This window comes from Natator depressus, chromosome 1, assembly GCF_965152275.1.
Source record: "Natator depressus isolate rNatDep1 chromosome 1, rNatDep2.hap1, whole genome shotgun sequence".
Lineage (NCBI taxonomy): Eukaryota > Metazoa > Chordata > Testudines > Cheloniidae > Natator > Natator depressus.
In genome coordinates this window covers 109353983-109373745 of record NC_134234.1, presented here as the reverse complement: position 1 = coordinate 109373745, position 19763 = coordinate 109353983, and the positions used below count along the sequence as shown (strand labels likewise).

Genomic DNA, 19763 nt, shown 5'->3' with positions numbered 1-19763 from the left:
CGGGGGCTTGGCACTGAAGTCCAGTGGTGCATACACTGGGTACGGGTGGTGGGCTTTCAGTAGCACATAAGGTTCCCCTTCAGACTCAAAAGAAAAAGCGTTTTGTCAGCGAGCATGGTGGAGTGGTGCAGCTTCTGCCTCCATTCAGTGGGTTTCCGGAGACCAGCAACGCATCAGAGAGTGGGACACTGGGAGCAGGGAAGGTTTACCTCTAGAAGGTGCCGGGGGGCCCGGTGCTGGGAAGGCACCCAACACTCTGGTGTTCCCTCTTGCTTCTGGATGCTGGTTCCCCGCCGCCCCATGTTCTGCTCCGAGGCCTCGCTCTCACTCCCCCTCTACCCTGAAGCCGATGGGGGCTCAGCTCCACCTGGTAGCCTGGAGCTCGGGCCCACTGGCAGCCAAGCGCGGCACTGGGGCTGGACCAGCCTGGCACCCGAGGGCCAGGGCTCCTTTAGCCGGGGGACAGGGGAGTCTTGAGCAGAAGGGGCGGGGCTGGTGCGATAGCGTTCCCGAAGAGGGGGTTCACCCACCACCAATGCAGAGGGTCCCACACCAGACTCAATGCCCTAGGCATCAACAGTGCCGACACGGGCCCAGGAGCAGACGAGTGGCCCACATGGATCTCACTATGCTGCCTTCCCCCCCCTTGTCTCTCTTCTGTGTTGGCAAGCACCCTCTGTTGGTTCGCTGCTTCTTCCTCAGCACCGGAGATGGTGAACAGTGCCAGGAAGAGCTCGGTGCCAGGAGAGCACTTAGCACCGATGCTGAAGTACTTGGCACCGAAGTGGAGCAGCTCGGTTCTGAAATTGGTCTGAGTGCAGCTTCCATGAGAATAGCCTTCAGCCTCATGTCCCTGACCTTTTCAGTGTGGGGTCTGAAGTCCCAACAGATCTGGCACTTGTGCCTCACCTGGGTTTCCCCCAGGCACTTTAAGCAACTGGAGTTCGGGTCACACACAGGTTTGCCACAGGAGGTGTAAGGCTTGAAGCTCAGGGACCAGGGCATGCCTGGCCCCTGGGGCAAAGAAGTCCCTCAACGATAGGAACTATGTATTTACACTAACTAAATACACTAAAACTACTTGTAAAAACTATATACACTAAACTAGGATAACTACGAATGAAGGAGGGAGTCCAAAAACCTCTGGGAAGAAGTCTTGCCACCGCAAGAAGGGTCTTTCCAGCAACCATCATGGGCTGTAAGAAGGAACTTATGCAAGGCCAGTGCATAAGTGAGTGGCTTCAGAGGGTGCTAGAGCCAGCCCTCTGGATACCACTGAGGGAATAATCTCTGATAATGCTGCACACAGCGTGCACTCACCTAAGAAGAATGGACATGAGCAAGCCCTCAAAGAAGAAATTATATCAAGTTAAGCATCAGACTTAACACTAGAAGCCAATGCCTAAGCTCCTAGGCCATAGGGTCCCGCAGAAAAGTCAGCGACTCTCTGTGCTGTAGCTACCGCATATGAAAAAGTAGAGTCAACTGAAACTTATTCATTGCTTATTATTTTGTTATCTATCTCAATGAAATAAAAATTAAAAGGACAGAAAAGGAAAAGAAAAATGGGACTAACCCCTGTGCATGGCTAAGCAAGTTAATTATGAAAAGTAAGATGCTGTGCAAGATCATTTCTTCTGCGTGCAGATAAAAAATCTTGTGTATTGTATTTATAGTTAGTGTAGAGGTCAGGGTGGGCTCCCATATTTGGTAGATTTTTTGTACTGTAGTTTTTCCATTTCTCTTGAATGATACAAACTTTGAAACTGCCTGTTTCCAGGAGGATCCACCTTAGGTATTTAGGGTTTTAATCTTAAAGTTTCTTGGATCAATAGAAATTTTAGCTTTATTTATTTATTTGTTAAAAAAGAGGTGAACATAAAATAGTAACAAAAAAGCACACTTTTTCTCACACAGAATATACTGACCATTGTTAATAGTCTGGCGGCAGCAGAAACTGCTAAGGACCCAGAAGCAAAGCCATATGTTTGAGACCTCCTGTCAATTCTATACAACGGGTAATTTATTCATATCTTTGGACTAAGGACTTGTGCTACACCATATCTTTTTAAAATGTATATTCCGAGAATGTGTCCACATTAATAATTTAACAAAACATATGTTTAAATGACAGCTGTGTTGGATCAGAATAAATACACATAGCATTTGCCTCTGGGTGTATCCCACACCTTAAAAGTCAACTTACTGAGATAAAAAGAGCACATTTTACAGTAAAGAAAAAAAATGTTTTGAAAAGAGTGAGAGTGAAAGAGAGGAGAGAATAATGTATGTCCTTCTGAAATTACTTCCTTGAGTGTTTTGAAGCCTCTTTCTTTGTACTCTGCCCCACCTTGATGAAACTTATGAAGGGTTTGTCTACACTGCAATTAAAAACCTAGGGCTGGCCTGTGCCAGCTGACTTGTGCTCCTGGGAGTTGGGCTAAGGGGCAGTTAATTGCGGTGTAGATGTTTGGGCTCGTGCTGTAGGACCCTGCAAGGTAGGAGGGTCCCAGAGCTCAGACTGCAGCTCAAACCCAAAGGTCTACACTGCAATGGAACAGCTCCTTAGCCCAGCCCCATGAGCCCACTGTGGGTTTTTACTTGCAGTGTAGACATATCCTAAGAGTACATCCCAAGGGTGCCTGTACCACTTCAAGGTACTGATACTTGACATTGGACAATGTAAATTGGGGTCCTCTGGCATTCACCCACTTATTAATTATGAACTATCACTGTGCTGTACTACCTCATCTTCCTCTCTACAGCTCAGCAGCAGCTATGATCACAGTACCCACCCTGTAAGGAGGTGAGACAGCAAGAAACAGTCTCCTCTGCTTTCTCCACCAGACGAGGAGATTAGCCCTGGAGGGAATTCTTTTTAAGACCCAAGAATATTTCTAACTGCTATAAGATTAAGGTCAGGTTTACACTACAGTCTTATGTCTGTATAACTATGTCATTCAGGGGTGTGAAAAAAAATCCACACTCCTGAGCTATGTAGTTATACTGACCTAACCCCCTTTGTTGACAGCGCTACGCTGATGGGAGGGATTCTCCTTTTGACATAGCTACCGCCTCTCGGGGAGGTGGGTTTACTATGCTGATGGCAGAAGCTCTTCCGTCGGCAGAGGAGCATCTTCACTAAAGCGCTACAGTGACGCAACTGTATCAGTGCAACAGCACTGCTGTAGCGCTGTTTGTGAAGACAAGCCTGTAGGGTCACTGCTCTGTACTGGTTCCTAGTACTTTATTAACATCAAACCGAACTCCTGCAAAAACATAAGCATGTGCATAACTTTATTAAAATGACAGTGCCATTAATTTCAAATGGCACTAACTCCTGTGACTAAAGTTATTCATCTGTATAAATGTTTGCAGTGTCAAGCCCTTAGTTTTTAAATATTCTTGTTAGGACGCATCTCCCTAGTAAGTTCCATACTGCCATACATTGTTGCTTAGGTTGCCATCCATGCATTGTTGCTTGAATTGTTGCTGAGGGATTACACTACTGTAAAAACTTTTAAAAAGCAACTTGATGTGGCTTGATTAAATTTAGTTTTCTTTACAAGAAAAGCAAAGCAAAACAAAAACATGAAACTCCACCCTTTACATAAGATAAAATCCTACTTTATTCAGTATCATCTATCAAAAATATCAGTAGCTACAATGAAGACAATGGTTTTAAAGGTCTTCTTTAAACAGACAAACTTAAAACACAGATACGCACCCACACCACCTCTCATTATCAAAACAGGAGCAGTAAAGGGATTAGCTACCAATCATTCATAGTCTACACTCTACAGCAGTGGTTCTCAGCCTTTCCAAACTGCTGTACCCATTTCAGAAATCTGATTTGTCTTGCATACTCCCAAGTTTCACCTCACTTAAAAACTACTTGCTTACAAAATCAGACATAAAAATACAAAAGCGTCACAGCCACACTATTACTGACAAATTGCTTACGTTCTCATTTTGTGTGTATGAAATTTTAGTTTGTACTGACTTTGCTAGTGCTTTTTATGTAGCCTGTTGCAAAACTAGGCAAATATCTAGATGAACTGATGTACCTCCTGGAAAAGCTCTGTGTACCCCCCAGGGGTAACGTACCCCTGGTTGAAAACCACTGATCTATAGCACTCATCCTTAATCCATGAGTTGCACTGCTATAGCAGGAAGAATTAAACTTATACGGTTGATAAATCTGGTCACAAAAGAGCTTTGTATTTAACATTTACAAAGATTACAAAGCACATTAGATGATGCTCTCAAGAGGATTTTGTTCACTGTATTACATCCTTGTATCTATAAAATATGAATACACCTTGTAATTCCAGCCATATCCGCTTGAGGGAGTTGCATTGCATTAAATAAAATACTCAATGTAGTCTCTTTAGTTTTAAAAAATTAAGATAATATTTCAAACTGCTAAGGGATTGAGGACCTCCCCCCAACCCATTTCCTTTGTTAGCTTGCAATATCTATACATATAAACCTACACATGCAGCATCATGCCGGCTCACTCATCTTCACCATTCCCTTCCCTTGGAGGCCCAGGTTTGTATCCACTATTTGGGCAGGCAGGACTTGTGGGTTGTGATGAAGAGGACTGTCGTGCACACAGCCCTGGTAAAGCTCCTTCTAGCTGGGCACTCTCCAGATCCAGCGGGCCTTAAGCCTTCAGAGTCTGAACAGAGTTCAGGCACTGTCCAAAGCTTGGAGTCTCTAGGTACATGCTCAGGGTGCAGACCCTCTGTCTAGCACCCCCTCCCTAAGAGCTGGGACCCCTGGTCCAACAGTCTGGCCCCTAGGAGTAGTGCTGCCCTCCCACTCATTAGACCTCCAGTAGCTTAATTACACCCTCTGTCAGAACTCCAGTTGTGTGGGCACTATGGCTTTAGAGTTTACCTCCTCGGGGGTATGTGGTCGGTCTCCCATGCGCATGCACACACACACTTTGCATAGGACACTAACACAAGATATGCACAGAATAGTAAACCCTACACATGCATTTCCCTGCCTCCATTTCCTCACCACTATGGAGCACGCTTTGGGATGGGGCCAGGGTCCTCCAAGGACATCCAGGATTGTTCTCCTGCAGCACATGGTTTGTCTTTTGAACCAGGAAGTGCCCCTCTCTCTCTCTCCAGGTCAGTTTGCTTTAACCTTGTTTGATCCCACAGCTCAGTCATGTCCCTTCCCACTATGAAAGCATGCCCAACTATTCCCCTCTCATGCTTGTCTCTTCCCCAAAGCTTCCCATTCCTCCAAAAAGCCTTCTTCCTGTGTTTCCCTGTGAGTCCTCCTTAACTCCCTGCTCTGTTCCTTACATCTCCATCCTGTTTAGTATTTTCTTCTCTCTTCACAGCACCAGCCCCCTACAGACACACTTGGTCAGACCTATTTCTCAACTCTGGCAACTTACTTGGCCTACCCACGGTTTGGTACACTGCAGAGTCACCAAGTACAGCTCAGACCACTGCCAGTAACACTGTGGTGTGTATAACAGTTATGGTGTCTCTTTACAGAGTAGCAAGCAAGGTATGAAAAAAGGTGAGACTAAAGTTAAACAATATGCAAAAACAAATGTTTCTCTTAAAAAGAGTACAGGGTAAATAAAACAGTTTATACAGAAGCCACTTACCACCACCAGTTATTTCAAAAATAGTCTAGTAGCTGCAGATACACAATTTACTTTGGTCTCCCCTGCTCACATACTGCTATTATTGTGATGCACAGAGGAAAGAACACTGCTCAAGGGACAGTGCTAGATAATCATGTTTTTATAAGTGAGCTGTTTCTAACTCAGAAAGCTATGTATAGTATAATTACATTTCTCTTACATTGTTGATATAATGCAACAAAACAACACACCTTGGGGTAGTACAGTATGTTGACCAAATATTTGTAATGCTGTCAAGGTTCCTTCCCCACTCTGAACTCTAGGGTACAGATGTGGGGACCTGCATGAAAACCTCCTAAGCTTATTTTTTACCAGCTTAGGTTAAAACTTCCCCAAGGTACAAACTATTTTACTTTTTGCCCTTGGACTTTATTGCTGCCACCACCAAACATCTAACAGATATATAACTGGGAAAGAGCCCATTTGGAAATGTCTTTCCCCCCAAAATCCTCCCAAGCCCTACACGCCCTTTCCTGGGGAAGGCTTGATAAGAATCCTCACCAACTAGTACAGGTGAACACAAACCCAAACCCTTGGATCTTAAGAACAATGAAAAAGCAATCAGATTCTTAAAAGAAGAATTCTAATTGAAGAAATAGTAAAAGAATCACCTCTGTAAAATCGGGATGGTAAATACCTTACAGGGTAATTAGATTCAGAACATAGAGAATCCCCCTAGGCAAAACCTTAAGTTACAAAAAGACACAAAAACAGGAATCTACATTCCATTCAGCACAGCTTATTTTCTCAGCCATTTAAACAAAACAGAATCTAACGCATATCTAGCTAGATTACTTACTAAGTTCAAAGACTCTATTCCTGTTCTGTTCCCGGCAAAAGCATCACACAGATGGAGAGAGAGAGAGGCTTTGTTTCTCCCTCCCCCCAGCTTTTGAAAGTATCTTGTCTCCTCATTGGTCATTTTGGTCAGGTGCCAGCGAGGTTATCCTAGCTTCTTAACCCTTTACAGATGAAGGGTTTTTCCTCTGGCCAGGAGGGATTTTAAAGGTGTTTACCCTTCCCTTTATATTTATGACAAATGCATTCTACCCTATTATTGATTTATTGTTTTTTATAATTTGTATTATTGTAGTGCCTAGGGACGTTGTCATAGACCATGACCCCACTGTGTTATGTGCTTTGCAAACATAGAGCAAAAAGATCGTAAGCCCCTTCAGACAGGGGCCATCTAAGTATAGGAAAAAAGATGAAAGATGGACATAGACGGATGGAGGAGTACAAGTCAACAATACGACAAATGTTGGTCAACATGATAGGCAGTAGTCTCTGCACACAAAGAACCTATCCATTATTAAGAAACCTCAGGTTGATCAAGTAAAGAGTCAATTCCTACATCTGACCCTTGCAAAACCAATGGTTGAGAATAGGGGGATATATTTGGCAACAAAGATGATTTTAGAATTTAAAAGAATAATAAAAATAAAATGCGTCTCTCTCATTCTGGAGGTCAGAAAAATTGGAATAATCTTGATTTCACAATAAGCTTACAGTAAAACATGGTTTCTGTGGGCTGGCCCACTGGCTTAATAAAATGCACCACACTGCTATGTAAAAGAACCATGGTAAATTGCTTGGCCAGTTTTTGTGCACCACAACCAGAAGGAGATGAAAGTTCTGCAAAGATAGTGTGCTCAGCTGCTGGGGGAAAAAAGAGAATATGCACATTGATCAGTAGAAGAAGTTGGGAATAACTAAGTAGTATTCTCATGCTCTGAGGGGTGTCCTGCCCAGAGTTTCCTTGGCTGGAAGGCTGCCGTTCCATTGTGGGGCCTCAACAAGGTAACAGGGTGTAAAATAGTGACTGGTGCAACAGGGAATCCTCAAAAGTCCAGAAGGGAGACAGATGATCCCACAGAATAATGCAGGCTTTTCCAGGTTTGGTTTTGTTAACAAGAATGAGATGTTGCCCCAAGCATGTGTACATTTTTAATGAAACTGAGAATGCAGTGAAACAACAGGACACAGCCAATTCTTTTCACAGAATAGAGGGGCATAGCTCAAAAACTGCATTTGCTTGCAGCAGAGAATTATTTTCTCTGACGTGCCGGTGAAGTATAAATACTACCTCTTAACTCTCGTATCGAGCTATATTACCAATAAAAACTCTTAATGACTATAATTCATCATAAGACAAATTGTATTGTTTCTTTTCTCCATATAATTGGTCACAGAGTCTGAAATTTGCAACCTGTATGACACAGGTGATTGAACGTAAACATATTTGATAACCATTGCTGTTTTCTCTGGCACAACAAGCACCTACCTTGGAATGCTAGTTAGATATGTCAGGACATTCTGAAACTCTTTCTCTGGGATCTCGCTGAAAGCTGGGTAGTCTGGGAATGTGATAACAGGGCAACCATCTTCCCCTCTACCACCTAAAAAGCATAAGCAAAAGTATTGATATGTAATTAATCACCTTATGTAGTTAAGATTTCCTCGCAAACCAATTATTGATTAATTTTTTTAAAATAATTGTTATGTAGTCCTCAGAAATGGGAATATTTACTCTGAGTAATCTAGTTTTCAAGTACAATTTAGGAAATATAATCCACCATATCCAGTACTTCCAACTTGTTGTTTTGGTTTTTTTTTTTTAAATAAAAGGGTAAAGTGTCTTTGTTCCCTTTGTGAACTGGTTTTAACACCAGATGGCTCTGCGCCTTGCATACAATTTACTTTACCTGAATGCAAAGATACTCCACATAAGATGAGAAATGGACAAATTATTTAAAATAAAACCTATCAATTCAAAACAAAACCACCCAAACTAAAGTCAGTCGGAACCTTCACTCAGAGCTGAGCCAAACCTTTCACAGGGTTGAAAATGCTCATGTAATTCCCCCTGCCGCGTTTTATTTTTGCAAGGCTTCTACACTTCCAGTTTCCACTCTTGTCTGGAAGAAGTGGCAGAACAACAAGAGTCTGTTTCTGGTGAGATTTCCTGTCCAATTCTGCAGACCGAGGTGGAAGAGATAAAGCATAATTAAACATCTGAGCTTCTGAGTGTTTATTTGAACCTTTTGTGATTTGTCCAGTACTACAAAGAATCTAAATTAAGAAAAGGGGAAGTGAAATAGTTTAAAATGTATTTCCCACAGGTTTTATAGATAAGTATTTTTAAATGTCACTATATGCAGTTACAAATATGATTAATTAATATATAAAAGAAGGGCCAAGGCTCTCTAACCCCCTGCAACTGCACAAAGTTAAGTGTGGGACAGACCCACCTAATCCTAAAAGATTATCCCTGCTCAATGCTACAAAAGGAGTAGAGAACAAAACAATCAATAAGGTCCCTGCCAATATCCTGGGGAAATTCTGTCTCAACCTCACAGCTGACAACTGTGAATAAATTAGCTATAATATTATTTCTAAACATTATTAATATAAACAATAATAACAACAACAATTATAACATGGCTGTAAATTTAGGATTATACAAGAAACAATTTACGTGCACCTGACTAACTCAGAAAGAAATATCTACATTCATAGAGTTATTTTGATAAAAAATAAACTTTTCGCTCCAAAACATCCGTAATCAGTAAAGCATATATATCACTACTCTGTGTGTTACTCTGATTACTTTGTGTTACTATGGTCAGCTTACTTTCATGCAACACCGTGATATCTCTGTAAAACTCCTGAATGTAAATTGTATTAAAAATGAATCATCCAGGATGCATTCCAAGAGGAAAAATGATAACTACTGTGCAAATAGCATGGCTTCGCAGCATACCCTTTATGACACAGCCAAGCATTAGCATATGAAAGTTAATTTTAACCATATAAATATTCAAAACAAACATAAGTCAAGGTCAGTTTTGATGATCTTAATCTCTTTTCCTTTTTCCCTTCCCAGTGAGCAAATATTTTCCTCTATTAGTTTTAGTAAAAATATTCTTCCTATTCAAAATAATTTTTATTTCTACATCTCAGAGAATCCTAAACTCTGTAAGTGTTTGGGTTTCTCTAGAGTATATTTTTTCACTATAGGAGGGTCTTCTTTCCAAAGTCTGAAATGTAGCAGTTTTAAACAGATATCCACTATAAATAGCCTGTTGTATTCCTCTTGGCTGTTTGCTTTGCCTCAATTAATTTCTACAAATCAGAAAGCCAGAAACCTGGAACATAAGCAAACAAGCAAACAACAAACATAAAAAAAGAGTAATGTGGTTGCAATATATGTTTTAAAGTTTAAAACTATCAGTTTACTGTAACACTAATATTTATCTAGCAACACATCACCACATGCTTAAAGCTAGGCATGTGATTAAATGATATTCTGCTTCAGGGCCCTCCTGCAGGAAACAATTTTGGAGTCATTTGACTTGAAGTACTAATTATTATTTGTACGCCATATATTTTTCTGGGGTAATCTGTTTTTTTTTTTAAATGTTGATGTTCCATAAATCTTGATTCTTTGTGCGAAGCTGCTTATGAATGAGGCATAAATTCATCTACCTTTTAATAAGTCTTAACTTGTGTTTATGAATATTTTGTTAATTGCACGTGCCTGAAAGCATCCTCATGAACCAACTCCTATTTAGGTTAGGTGAGTACAGAACATCATGATCTTATGTATATGAAGGAAAGGCAGATAACATTTCCCGGACCTTTTCAATTTACCTATAGGTAACTCCCAACACTGGGATTTGAATCTGCAAGAGTTATTACTCTCATGAACAATCTTGATTCATAAAAAACAGCGCATTCTATTGAAGCTAGTTACAATTTAGATCTTTGGGGCCTGATTCACTGCTGCATAACTCCAGTTTTATGCCAGTGTAACTCCCTAAAATCTATGAGATGTTACAACAGTTTCCCAAGGGATTAACAGACTGGGAAAAAACAACAGAGGAATATTCTGTAGAAGTAGCCTCACATTTTCAGGCAGCTGACTTGTGAGATTTTTTTCATTTCTGATGTGTATGAAGGATAAAAGCAAAATGTCAAAAAGATAAGAATACATTTGTCCCCCTTCCATTTATAAGCCTGAAAGTCCTAGATTTCTCAACTATTAACAGGTTTCAGAGGAGCAGCTGTGCTAGTCTGTATTCGCAAAAAGAAAAGGAGTACTTGTGGCACCTTAGAGACTAACCAATTTATTTGAGCATAAGCTTTCATAAGCTATACATCCGATGAAGTGAGCTGTAGCTCACGAAAGCTTATGCTCAAATAAATTGGTTAGTCTCTAAGGTGCCACAAGTACTCCTCTTCTTTCAACTATTAACAATTTTTAATGGGAACCAATTCCTCAATTGCTAATCGAGCCTGCCTGGACCTGCCTATCTGAGGGACAGCCTCTCTCTTTGTGACACACTGACCCAGCTGCAGCCAGCTGTGGTGCTTGAGTCGGATCCCTCTTGTTTTAAAAGAGAGGGGTCTGCCGGCAGAGCGTTCTCTGCGAGGGCTCTGGGACTCGGGACCCTGCTCTTCCTCCTCAGTCTGAAGTGGCTTGAATTTGATAATCTTCTAGGCCGGCTGCATACAACATCTGATAGGTTTTTTAGAGAAAATTGAGGTTATATTTCCTGCAGCAACAAAGGGGTAGAAAGGATTTTTTTTTTGTAGGTGGCTGTCAGGCAGAGTTCCTGTTTGACCATTTTAATAATACTGGGGAGTTAAGTTTTAATATTAATTATGCACAAAAGCACCATGAGCTTTGTATAGGCATGTTTTAATTATTTAAATAAAAATAAATAGATAACTGTTTCACTAGAGAACTACGGTACACCAGGGCAGGGAATTTTAACAGAGGCCACAAGAGCTAAACACCCAAATCCAATGGGAGTTTGGTGCCTAATTCCTTTGGACTCATTTGAAAATCCCAGTCTCTCTCATTGTTGATATACTACCGAAAATCATGCTGAGCACCTTTCAGATAAGTGTAAAGACAAGGTCCTTTCCTTGAAAAATTTAAAATCCAAACAGACAACATATGGGTGACAAAGTGGTGGTGTTTTCTACACATACTGAAGTTCTACTTTTATTTTATTTTCTGTAATGTAACACTTCATGAAAGGAGGATGAGGGTTTGCAAATGTCATGGGAGAAGCGTGGTTACAGAAGGACTTGTAGGGTGGATATAGACATAGCAAACTAAGACTTCATGACGCTCTGCTCTATTCAGGTTCTTATACAATGGTATCCAAGCGTGTTGCCATCAATTATCTGATGTACAATCTCAAACAAGAAATGATTAATAACATTTTCATCTCAGTATGGTGCTAACGTGAAATCACAAAGTGACGGAATTACTTGCACTCCAGTAAAATGAATAAAAGACTTCAAGTAAAGAAGAATTCTCTGCTTAAATTGTTGATTAATACACTCGTCGATTCAGTCATAGCAGACGAGCAGCATAGGCTAGCATCAAAAATCATTTTACAGAAAGAAAAAAGCCCCCAAACAGATAAGCTGCACACAGATTCTTCTTCTTAGGGCTAGAAGTGTTTGGGAATAGCGAAGATTTCTCAGATTTTTTGGTGAAATGACAGGAGAAAGATGGAGGGCAGCTGTGCAACGTTCAGTAGTGACCATTCCACTTGAGTAAGGGATGGTACTGATGGATTCTCAAAAGCACTTTTTCCAGTCCTTTTGGTCAGGAAGGGTAATGGACATGATATGGCAAGGGGGTAATTAGAAAGCAAATGATATTAGTTAAAAGGAGTAAGGACAGGGCTCCACAGATCTAAATCCATGGTGGGAAGTTGTAACTGATATTCAGATTTTCAAAAAATGGATAGTGTCTTTCCATTGATTGATATAAGTAGACAAAACCCAAAAATATTAGCATGCTTAAGCGGCCCAAATCTAGAGCAGTAGTTTAAAGCCCTAATTTGGCTGTATTGGCATCACTCCATACAGAGGAATGGAAGAATCAAGCACTTGGGACTCATGTAATTAACTCCTAAGTCAATGCAAGCCTGAAGACCTAGTGTTTGGAAATAAGCCTCCTCCTGATTTGGAATTTCCATTTTCTATAATGAAAAAAATTGACTTATTAACAGAAGTACTTAACATACTCGTGAACAATTTTAACTGTATGAGTTGATTAAAATCTTCATTATTCTTATTCACTATATTGCTTTCCTTATACAGCAAAAAGATCAGAGAAGAAAAACATGTTGAAACATTTGTTTTGGAACAAGAAAGAAGTTTTACACATATTGGTGTTTCTTCTTAGGTTGCATTTAATCCAAAGGGATTCAAAAGTATCTGTAGTTACAAACTATACTGGATTAGAATTTAGCCAAATTTGTGAATGTATTTGAAATCTAATGCTTTTTGGCCAAATAATCCATTTAAAAAAATTGGGTATGGCACCAAAAGTAAGTTTAGTACTTTAACTTTTTATTTTAAAATTTTAAAACTCTAATCTGCAGCTGGAACAATGCAAGGAAAGTGGTAACAGCTGTCCCACTGACAATGTGGATTTAACCTCCCCCTCCTCCCGCCCCACAACATATTGATTAAGATCCTCAGTTTGGGCATTTCAGCTCCATTTTGGTCAAAGGAATTATACCAATTTACGCCACCTGAGAACCTGGTATACTATATCTATCTATCTATCGATAGATTTGTTTAATTCCTGACTTTGCTCATCAAAATTTCATCTTAATAACTTATACACCTGTCTGGTTTCTGAAAACCACCAGAAGCTGTAAGATATCCAAGATGACCTCTAAGTTTTAGATTCATTCTGTTCCCCCCTCGAAAACAAGATTAATTTAATACAAAGCACTAGCATTAATACAATATTAAAACTGTTAAATCAAAGCACAAAATTCCAAAATTTAAGCTTGCTCTGGCTAGTCTGCACACATGTAGTTTCTAGTCTCTCTTTTGCTGAGGGTTTAACATACTATATTTTTTATTTTGTTGAAAGCATATACTATAAAACAGGTTCAACACGGCTACACGTTCAATGGGGGTTTTGTCTACTTTAACAGACAAAAGAAGAACAAAATCAAAGAGAATCAAATGTAGAGAACCCTACAGCTATAAATCAGTTATGCCTCCCACCAGGTAGAGGCTTAATAAGTAGTTTGGGGTCATTTCCTTTAATTTGTAAAGCACCTTTTCCTTCTGTTCAGGGGAGTCATAAGAGACTACAAAGAACATGAAAATAAGGGCACAGGTTCTCTACAGTGCACCTTCTGTCTTCAGCTAGTTGGGGCAAAGGAGCCAGTTGCTGATCTGGTGGCCAGTTCTATGAGGACTAATTTATGCTGGCTGGATAGGGCCCCACGAGGGACTGTCCACCAGCCAAGAACTGCCAGAGCACAGCAGAGTTTTACACCCCCTCCTTATCCTGGGGCTGCAATGGGGGTGGCATAGCTGTACATCTGCTCAGGACTCCACCATGGTAAGGGAATCCCCAACCGGTGAGATCTGCTCAGTGTTGTTGTAGCTGTGTTGGTCCCAGGATATTAGCGGGACAAGGTGGGGAAGTAATATCTTTTATTACAATTTCTGCTGGTGAATTTTCAAGTTGTAATTGCAATAAGTATTCATAATTATCAGAAAAGGCAGGTAATATGGGAATTACAAACAAAGGTGTAAGTGTGTATTATAAAACAGTTATGTTAAAGGAGATAGTGAATCTCTTACCATTATTATCTAATCTACATTTTGTTTGACATTATATGTTGTACCGGAGAACGAGACATAGAAAAGGCAGCTGGAATGAGTGGTTCACTATTTGTGGTGGCCAGAAGTCATTTGTATTTTATCATGTTTTATGATATTCAAGGTGCTTGTGACAATTAATTTGTGCAGATAATATTTTGATAAGATACACTTGTCTGTCTATTCTTACTCATCTATATTCTATTATAACGTACCTGTGCATAAACAACTGCAGGAAGTTTAAGTGTGAATATAAAGGAAATATGGCAGCTTCTCACTCAGGGGAGAAAAAAAAATCTGAGCAAGTATCTGAGTGAGAAAATAACATGAAGTGCTAATGAACAAAGCCCTAGTGAACAAAGCCCTAGCAAGGTGTTTAGCACCCACAGAGGGAGAGAATGTCCTTGGAAAAGGTAACAAAGGCTCGAGAGAACTCTTTGAAGCACAGAAGGAAATTAGAAGATTGTGTATCAAAGAGTAACAAAGATAAAAAAATAGAGTAAAATACCAAGTAAAATAGAAGAGACAGTGAAGTAAAAGAAAAATACCGCTATAGGGAGTGAGTTATTCAAACTGATGTCTGAGAGGAACAGCTGGCCGAATGTCTGAACATTCTAATGAAAATGTTACATGCTTTCCAAAACAAGAAAAGTTCTTCTGTAGAGAGAACAATGAGTAAACGGAAAAATAAAGGGACATGTCAAGGAACAACATTTTAATTGTGGGGAAGGAGGATGTGGGCATGAACTTGCTACATAAATGGATCACTTGGACCCGTCTGGAGCTAAACTGGAGTTTGGACGGACTGCTACTCATAGATTAGGTGGAACGAATGTCTGCATACTAAGAGCAACAGCTACAGTCTTTAAACTCACTCTGTACTAGTATGATTTTTCAAAGCTTGTGACTAAATAGGGTTACGTTTAAAAGCTTCTCTTAGTTTTACTATTTCATTTCTCTATTTCTTAAATACAAAGTATTTTGTTTAATTTCAAGTATAACTTGGCTGGGGCTATTGACATAGGGAGAGAAATGCTGTCTGCCCACCCCAGGAAATGAAAGAATTGTTACCCTTAAGGGAAAAAGAGGCAACAGAGTTAACTGATCCAGAGGTATCCACGATCACAAGAGGAGGTTTGGAAAAGGCCGTGGTCTCTACTCAGAAGGGGTGGATAAGGCTTTGTGCTGAGGTTCAGTGACTTCCTGTTACAGTCCTACATTTGGACAAGTATTTCACAGAGCTAAATAAATAATATATTTTATTAGAGAAAATACTGCATATTCAACTATATGCAGCACTGCTTTTTTTGCTACATTTTAAGTGTATCTACCTAAGGCAATAAATAAATAAATAAGGCAATAAATAATAAATAAGAGCCTAAAAGCTCTTAAAGGGAAATTATTTAATAAAAATATTCTTAAATCTATATAACTTTCCTCAGTTGTAATTTATTTTATATTACAAGATCAAACAAGTATTAAAAAAAATCCCAGCACTCCCAAGACAAAAATAAATATCCTAAACAGCATAGCAGCAAAGTCACAATGCAGGTGTGAGTAAGCTGTTACATAACGTCAGTGACAGAATATTAAACAGTGCTCTTGTGTTCCCAGAACCCATAGCAACACTGTATCGGAAAGCACTGAAAGTTAACTATTAGCACACTAATATGAACACTAGGATAAATGTGGAGTGCAAAAATAGACACAATGCATTAAAAAGTCAAATTGCACTAGAAGGATAAACTGCAATAAAAAAGGTAAATAATGCTCACAACCCATCATTAAACAGCTGCACTAGCTTTTAAAACAAAAACAACATCTACTCATAACAGATCGAGGGGTTAAGTACAAATTCAATAAACTGGAATGAGAAATGGCTGCTCTTATTCAGCTCCACTGCACCGTGGACATAATGAGTGCTGAAGATGCTTGTGGCTGTGTGAAAAGTAATCTTGGGGGGGGGAGGGGAGGGCGCTAAGGAATCTTAAATTGCATTCAATTGGATTGCATCTATTCTATTCATAATAGGTTTAACTCATGGCAGTTGGAAAAAAGTAGTAAATCCTTCTTGCAGTTATCTAGTAAGACTGTTTCTTACATAACATGATCACGAGCATTTTTTTTTGCCCCTAGTTAGGAAACAGAAACTTAGGCTGGGTCTACACTCGAAAATTAGGTCGGCATAAATATGTTTAGGACCCTACCAAATTCACGGCCATGAAGAACGTGTCACAGACAGTGAAATCTGGTCTCCCCCTGTGAAATCTGGTCTTGTGTGTGCTTTTACCCAATACTGTACAGATTTCACAGGGGGAGACCAGCATTTCTCAAATTGGGGGTCCTGACCCAAAAGGGAGTTGCAGGGGGGGGGTCACAAGGTTATTTTAGGGGAGTCGTGGTATCGTCACCCTTACTTCTGTGCTGCCTTCAGAGCTGGGCGGCTGGAGAGCAGTGGCTGTTGGCCGGGCACCCGGATCTGAAGGCAGCGCCCTGCCAGCGGCAGTGAAGAAATAAGGGTGGTAATACCATACCATGCCACCCTTACTTGGGTGCTGCTGCTGGTGGGGCTGCCTTCAGAGCAGAGATCCCAGCTCTGAAGGCAGTACCGCCTCCAGCAGCAGCAAAGAGGTAAGGGTGGCAGTACCACAACTACCCCCACAATAACCTTGTGGCCCTCCCACAACTCCTTTATGGGTCATAACCCCTACAATTACACTACCATGAAATTTCAGATTTAAATAGCTGAAATCATGAAATTATTAATTTTTAAAATCTTATGTCCGTGAAATTGACCAAAATGGACCATGAATTTGGTAGGGCCCTAACTATGCTGCTAAGGGGTATGAAAAATCCACACCCGGAGTAGTATTATTAAGAAGACCTAAGTCCCCGCACAGACAGCACTAAGCTGATGGAAGAATTCGTCTATAGTCCGAGCTACTGCCCCTCGGGGAGATGGACTAACTACAGCAATGGGAGAACCTCTCCCATCAGCGTAGGTATGGTCTATGCTGAAGTGCTACAGCAGCACCACCACAATGGCGCAGCGGTGACACTGTAGTTTAGTTTTAAGTGTAGGACAAGCCCTTGGAGCATCACAGACCTCACATGTGACAAGAGAATTTTACATTAAATACCAGAGGGTCCTTCACTTCCAACCTGCCCCTCCAATATCGAGTACGTCTTTACTTTAAGACAAAATACCTCCGCTTATTTTTCCCCAGACATTAAGGCTTTCTCTACGCTGGCAAATGAACGACAAAACTTTTGTCATTCAGAGGTGTTTAAAAAAAAAAAAACCACCCCCCCGAAAGACAAAAGTTTTGGTGACGAAAAGCGCCGGTGTGAACAGCGCTTTGTTGGCAGGATCACTCTCCTGCCAACAAAGCTACCGCTGCTCGTTGGGGATGGAAGTTTTTTGGTCAGTGGAAGAGCTCTCTCCTGCCCACAAACAGCGGCTACACTGCACAACTTTTAGTGGCATGGCTGTAGCGGCAGAGCCGGGTTGCTAAAAGGTGCGTAGTGTAGATAAAGCCTAAAAAAAATGATCAGCATCACAGAAGAAATAAACCTCAAGTTCAGCCCGTACAATAGAAAGGAAACAGTCATTATAACTAATGAGCAACGATGAACACAATGAGATTTAATGCTCCTGTACTGAGCAACGCACTGCATAGATCAGGACACACAGGAGAATGAAACATATCCATCTCTGTTTCTGCAGAGAAAGGCCACAACTTTATTCATTTTAATGGAGAGGAGGTGCTAACTGCAGTTCAAACTATACCTCCATTATTAGGCAGGGCAGCAACTCCAGCAAGATGGCTGCTGCACACCAACAAGGGCTTTATGTACAGAAAGGGGATGGGGGAAACTCGGGGAGCCAATCAGCTTTCCTTTCCCCCACAATCTGGCCATTGGGAAGCAGGCACTGATGGAGAAATCTCGCCTCTCCTGTCCCCCTTTCCTCCTCGGCAAAAACTCCATGTGCGCTGGGCTAGTGGGGGAAGGGTCTGGAGCAGTTGAGCCTGCACCTCCCCTTCCAACGACCTCAGGGTCTATCTACCCGCTGCCAGTCCAATCTAACTTCACTCCCACAGAGACTGGGATAGGCATAAGAACGTAAGAATGGCCATATTGGGTCAGACCAATGGTCCATCTAGCTCAGTACCTTGTCTTTCAACAGGGGCCAATGCCTTGTGCCCCAGAGGGAATGAGCAGAACAGGCAATCAGATAGTGAACCACCCCCTGTCATCCACTCCCAGCTTCTGGCAATCAGAGGCTAGGGCTACCCAGAGCATGGGGTAGGCGGAGTGTTCCTGACCATCCTCCCGGAACTGATCTAATTCTTTTTTGAATCCCGCTATAGTTGTGGCCTTCACAACATCCCCTGGCAACAAGTTCCATTGACGGTGTGTTGTGTGAAGGAGTACTTCCACTAGTTTGTTCTAAACCTGCTGCCTCTTAATTTCATTGAGTGACCCCCTGGTTCTTGTGTTATGAGAAGGCGTAAACAGTCGTCTCTTCTCTGCTGAAAAATCCCAGTCTTTTTAATCTTTCATGTGGAAGCTGTTCCATACCCCTAATCATTTTTGCTGCCCTTCTCTGTACCTTTTTGGTTTCTAACATATCTTTTTTTGAGATGGGGTGACCAGAACTGCACACAGTATTAAAGGTATGGGTATACCATGGATTTATATAGTGGCATTATATTTACTGTCTTGTTATCTTATCCCTTTCCTAATGTTTCCTAACAGTGTTTGCTTTTTTGACTGCCGTTGCACACTGAGTGGATATTTTCACAGAACTGTCTGATGACGACTCCCAGATCTATTTCTTGAGTGGTAACAGCTAATTTAGACCCATCATTTTGTATGTGTAGTTGAAATTATGTTTTTCAGTAAGCATTATGGCACATTTATGGTATGATTTTACTGCACTGTCAGTAGTTTCTCAGAAACAGAGTCCTGACTATTGTCATCGCTCTTTTGTATTTCAGTTCTGTGTAGAGACCTGCTCAGTGGTTTCAGTAAGGGGTCAGGCTTACTTGATATGGCGTGGCTTCAGCAAAACATGTTCTGTTCATTCCCTCTTAAGCACCTGGCAGTGGCCACTGCTGGAAGACAGGATACTGGGCTAGATGAACCATTGGTTTGACCCAGTACGGCCATTCTTATGTTCTTATAGTTGGAGGATGGGAAGGCAGTGTCTAGGAATAAACCCTCATGGACAAAGAGAAAGCAGAATCATATGGCTGGCTAACAACAAGGTGGGAGATTTGGGGACAGGATGGGATTAGGAATGAATTGGCCTTTTTTGAGGGAAAGGAATCACTAGTTTTCAACATTGTGTGGGTGGTTTGAGAGATGGGTAGAAAGGCGGAAGAAGTCTAGTTCTGTTGGGGGAGCAGCTGGGTGGGGC

General features: G+C 41.0%; 1 protein-coding gene across 3 annotated transcripts in view; it reads right to left on the bottom strand.

Annotated features, from left to right (window-relative positions):
• MCF2L (MCF.2 cell line derived transforming sequence like) overlaps window positions 1-19763 on the bottom strand; it is a 272361-nt gene that overhangs the window by 95800 nt on the left and 156798 nt on the right. For all 3 annotated transcript variants that reach the window (XM_074964021.1, XM_074964030.1, XM_074964042.1), the window contains exon 4: window positions 7965-8079. In XM_074964021.1, the coding sequence (XP_074820122.1) occupies window positions 7965-8079 (115 nt within the window). The remainder of the gene's footprint in view (window positions 1-7964; window positions 8080-19763) is intronic.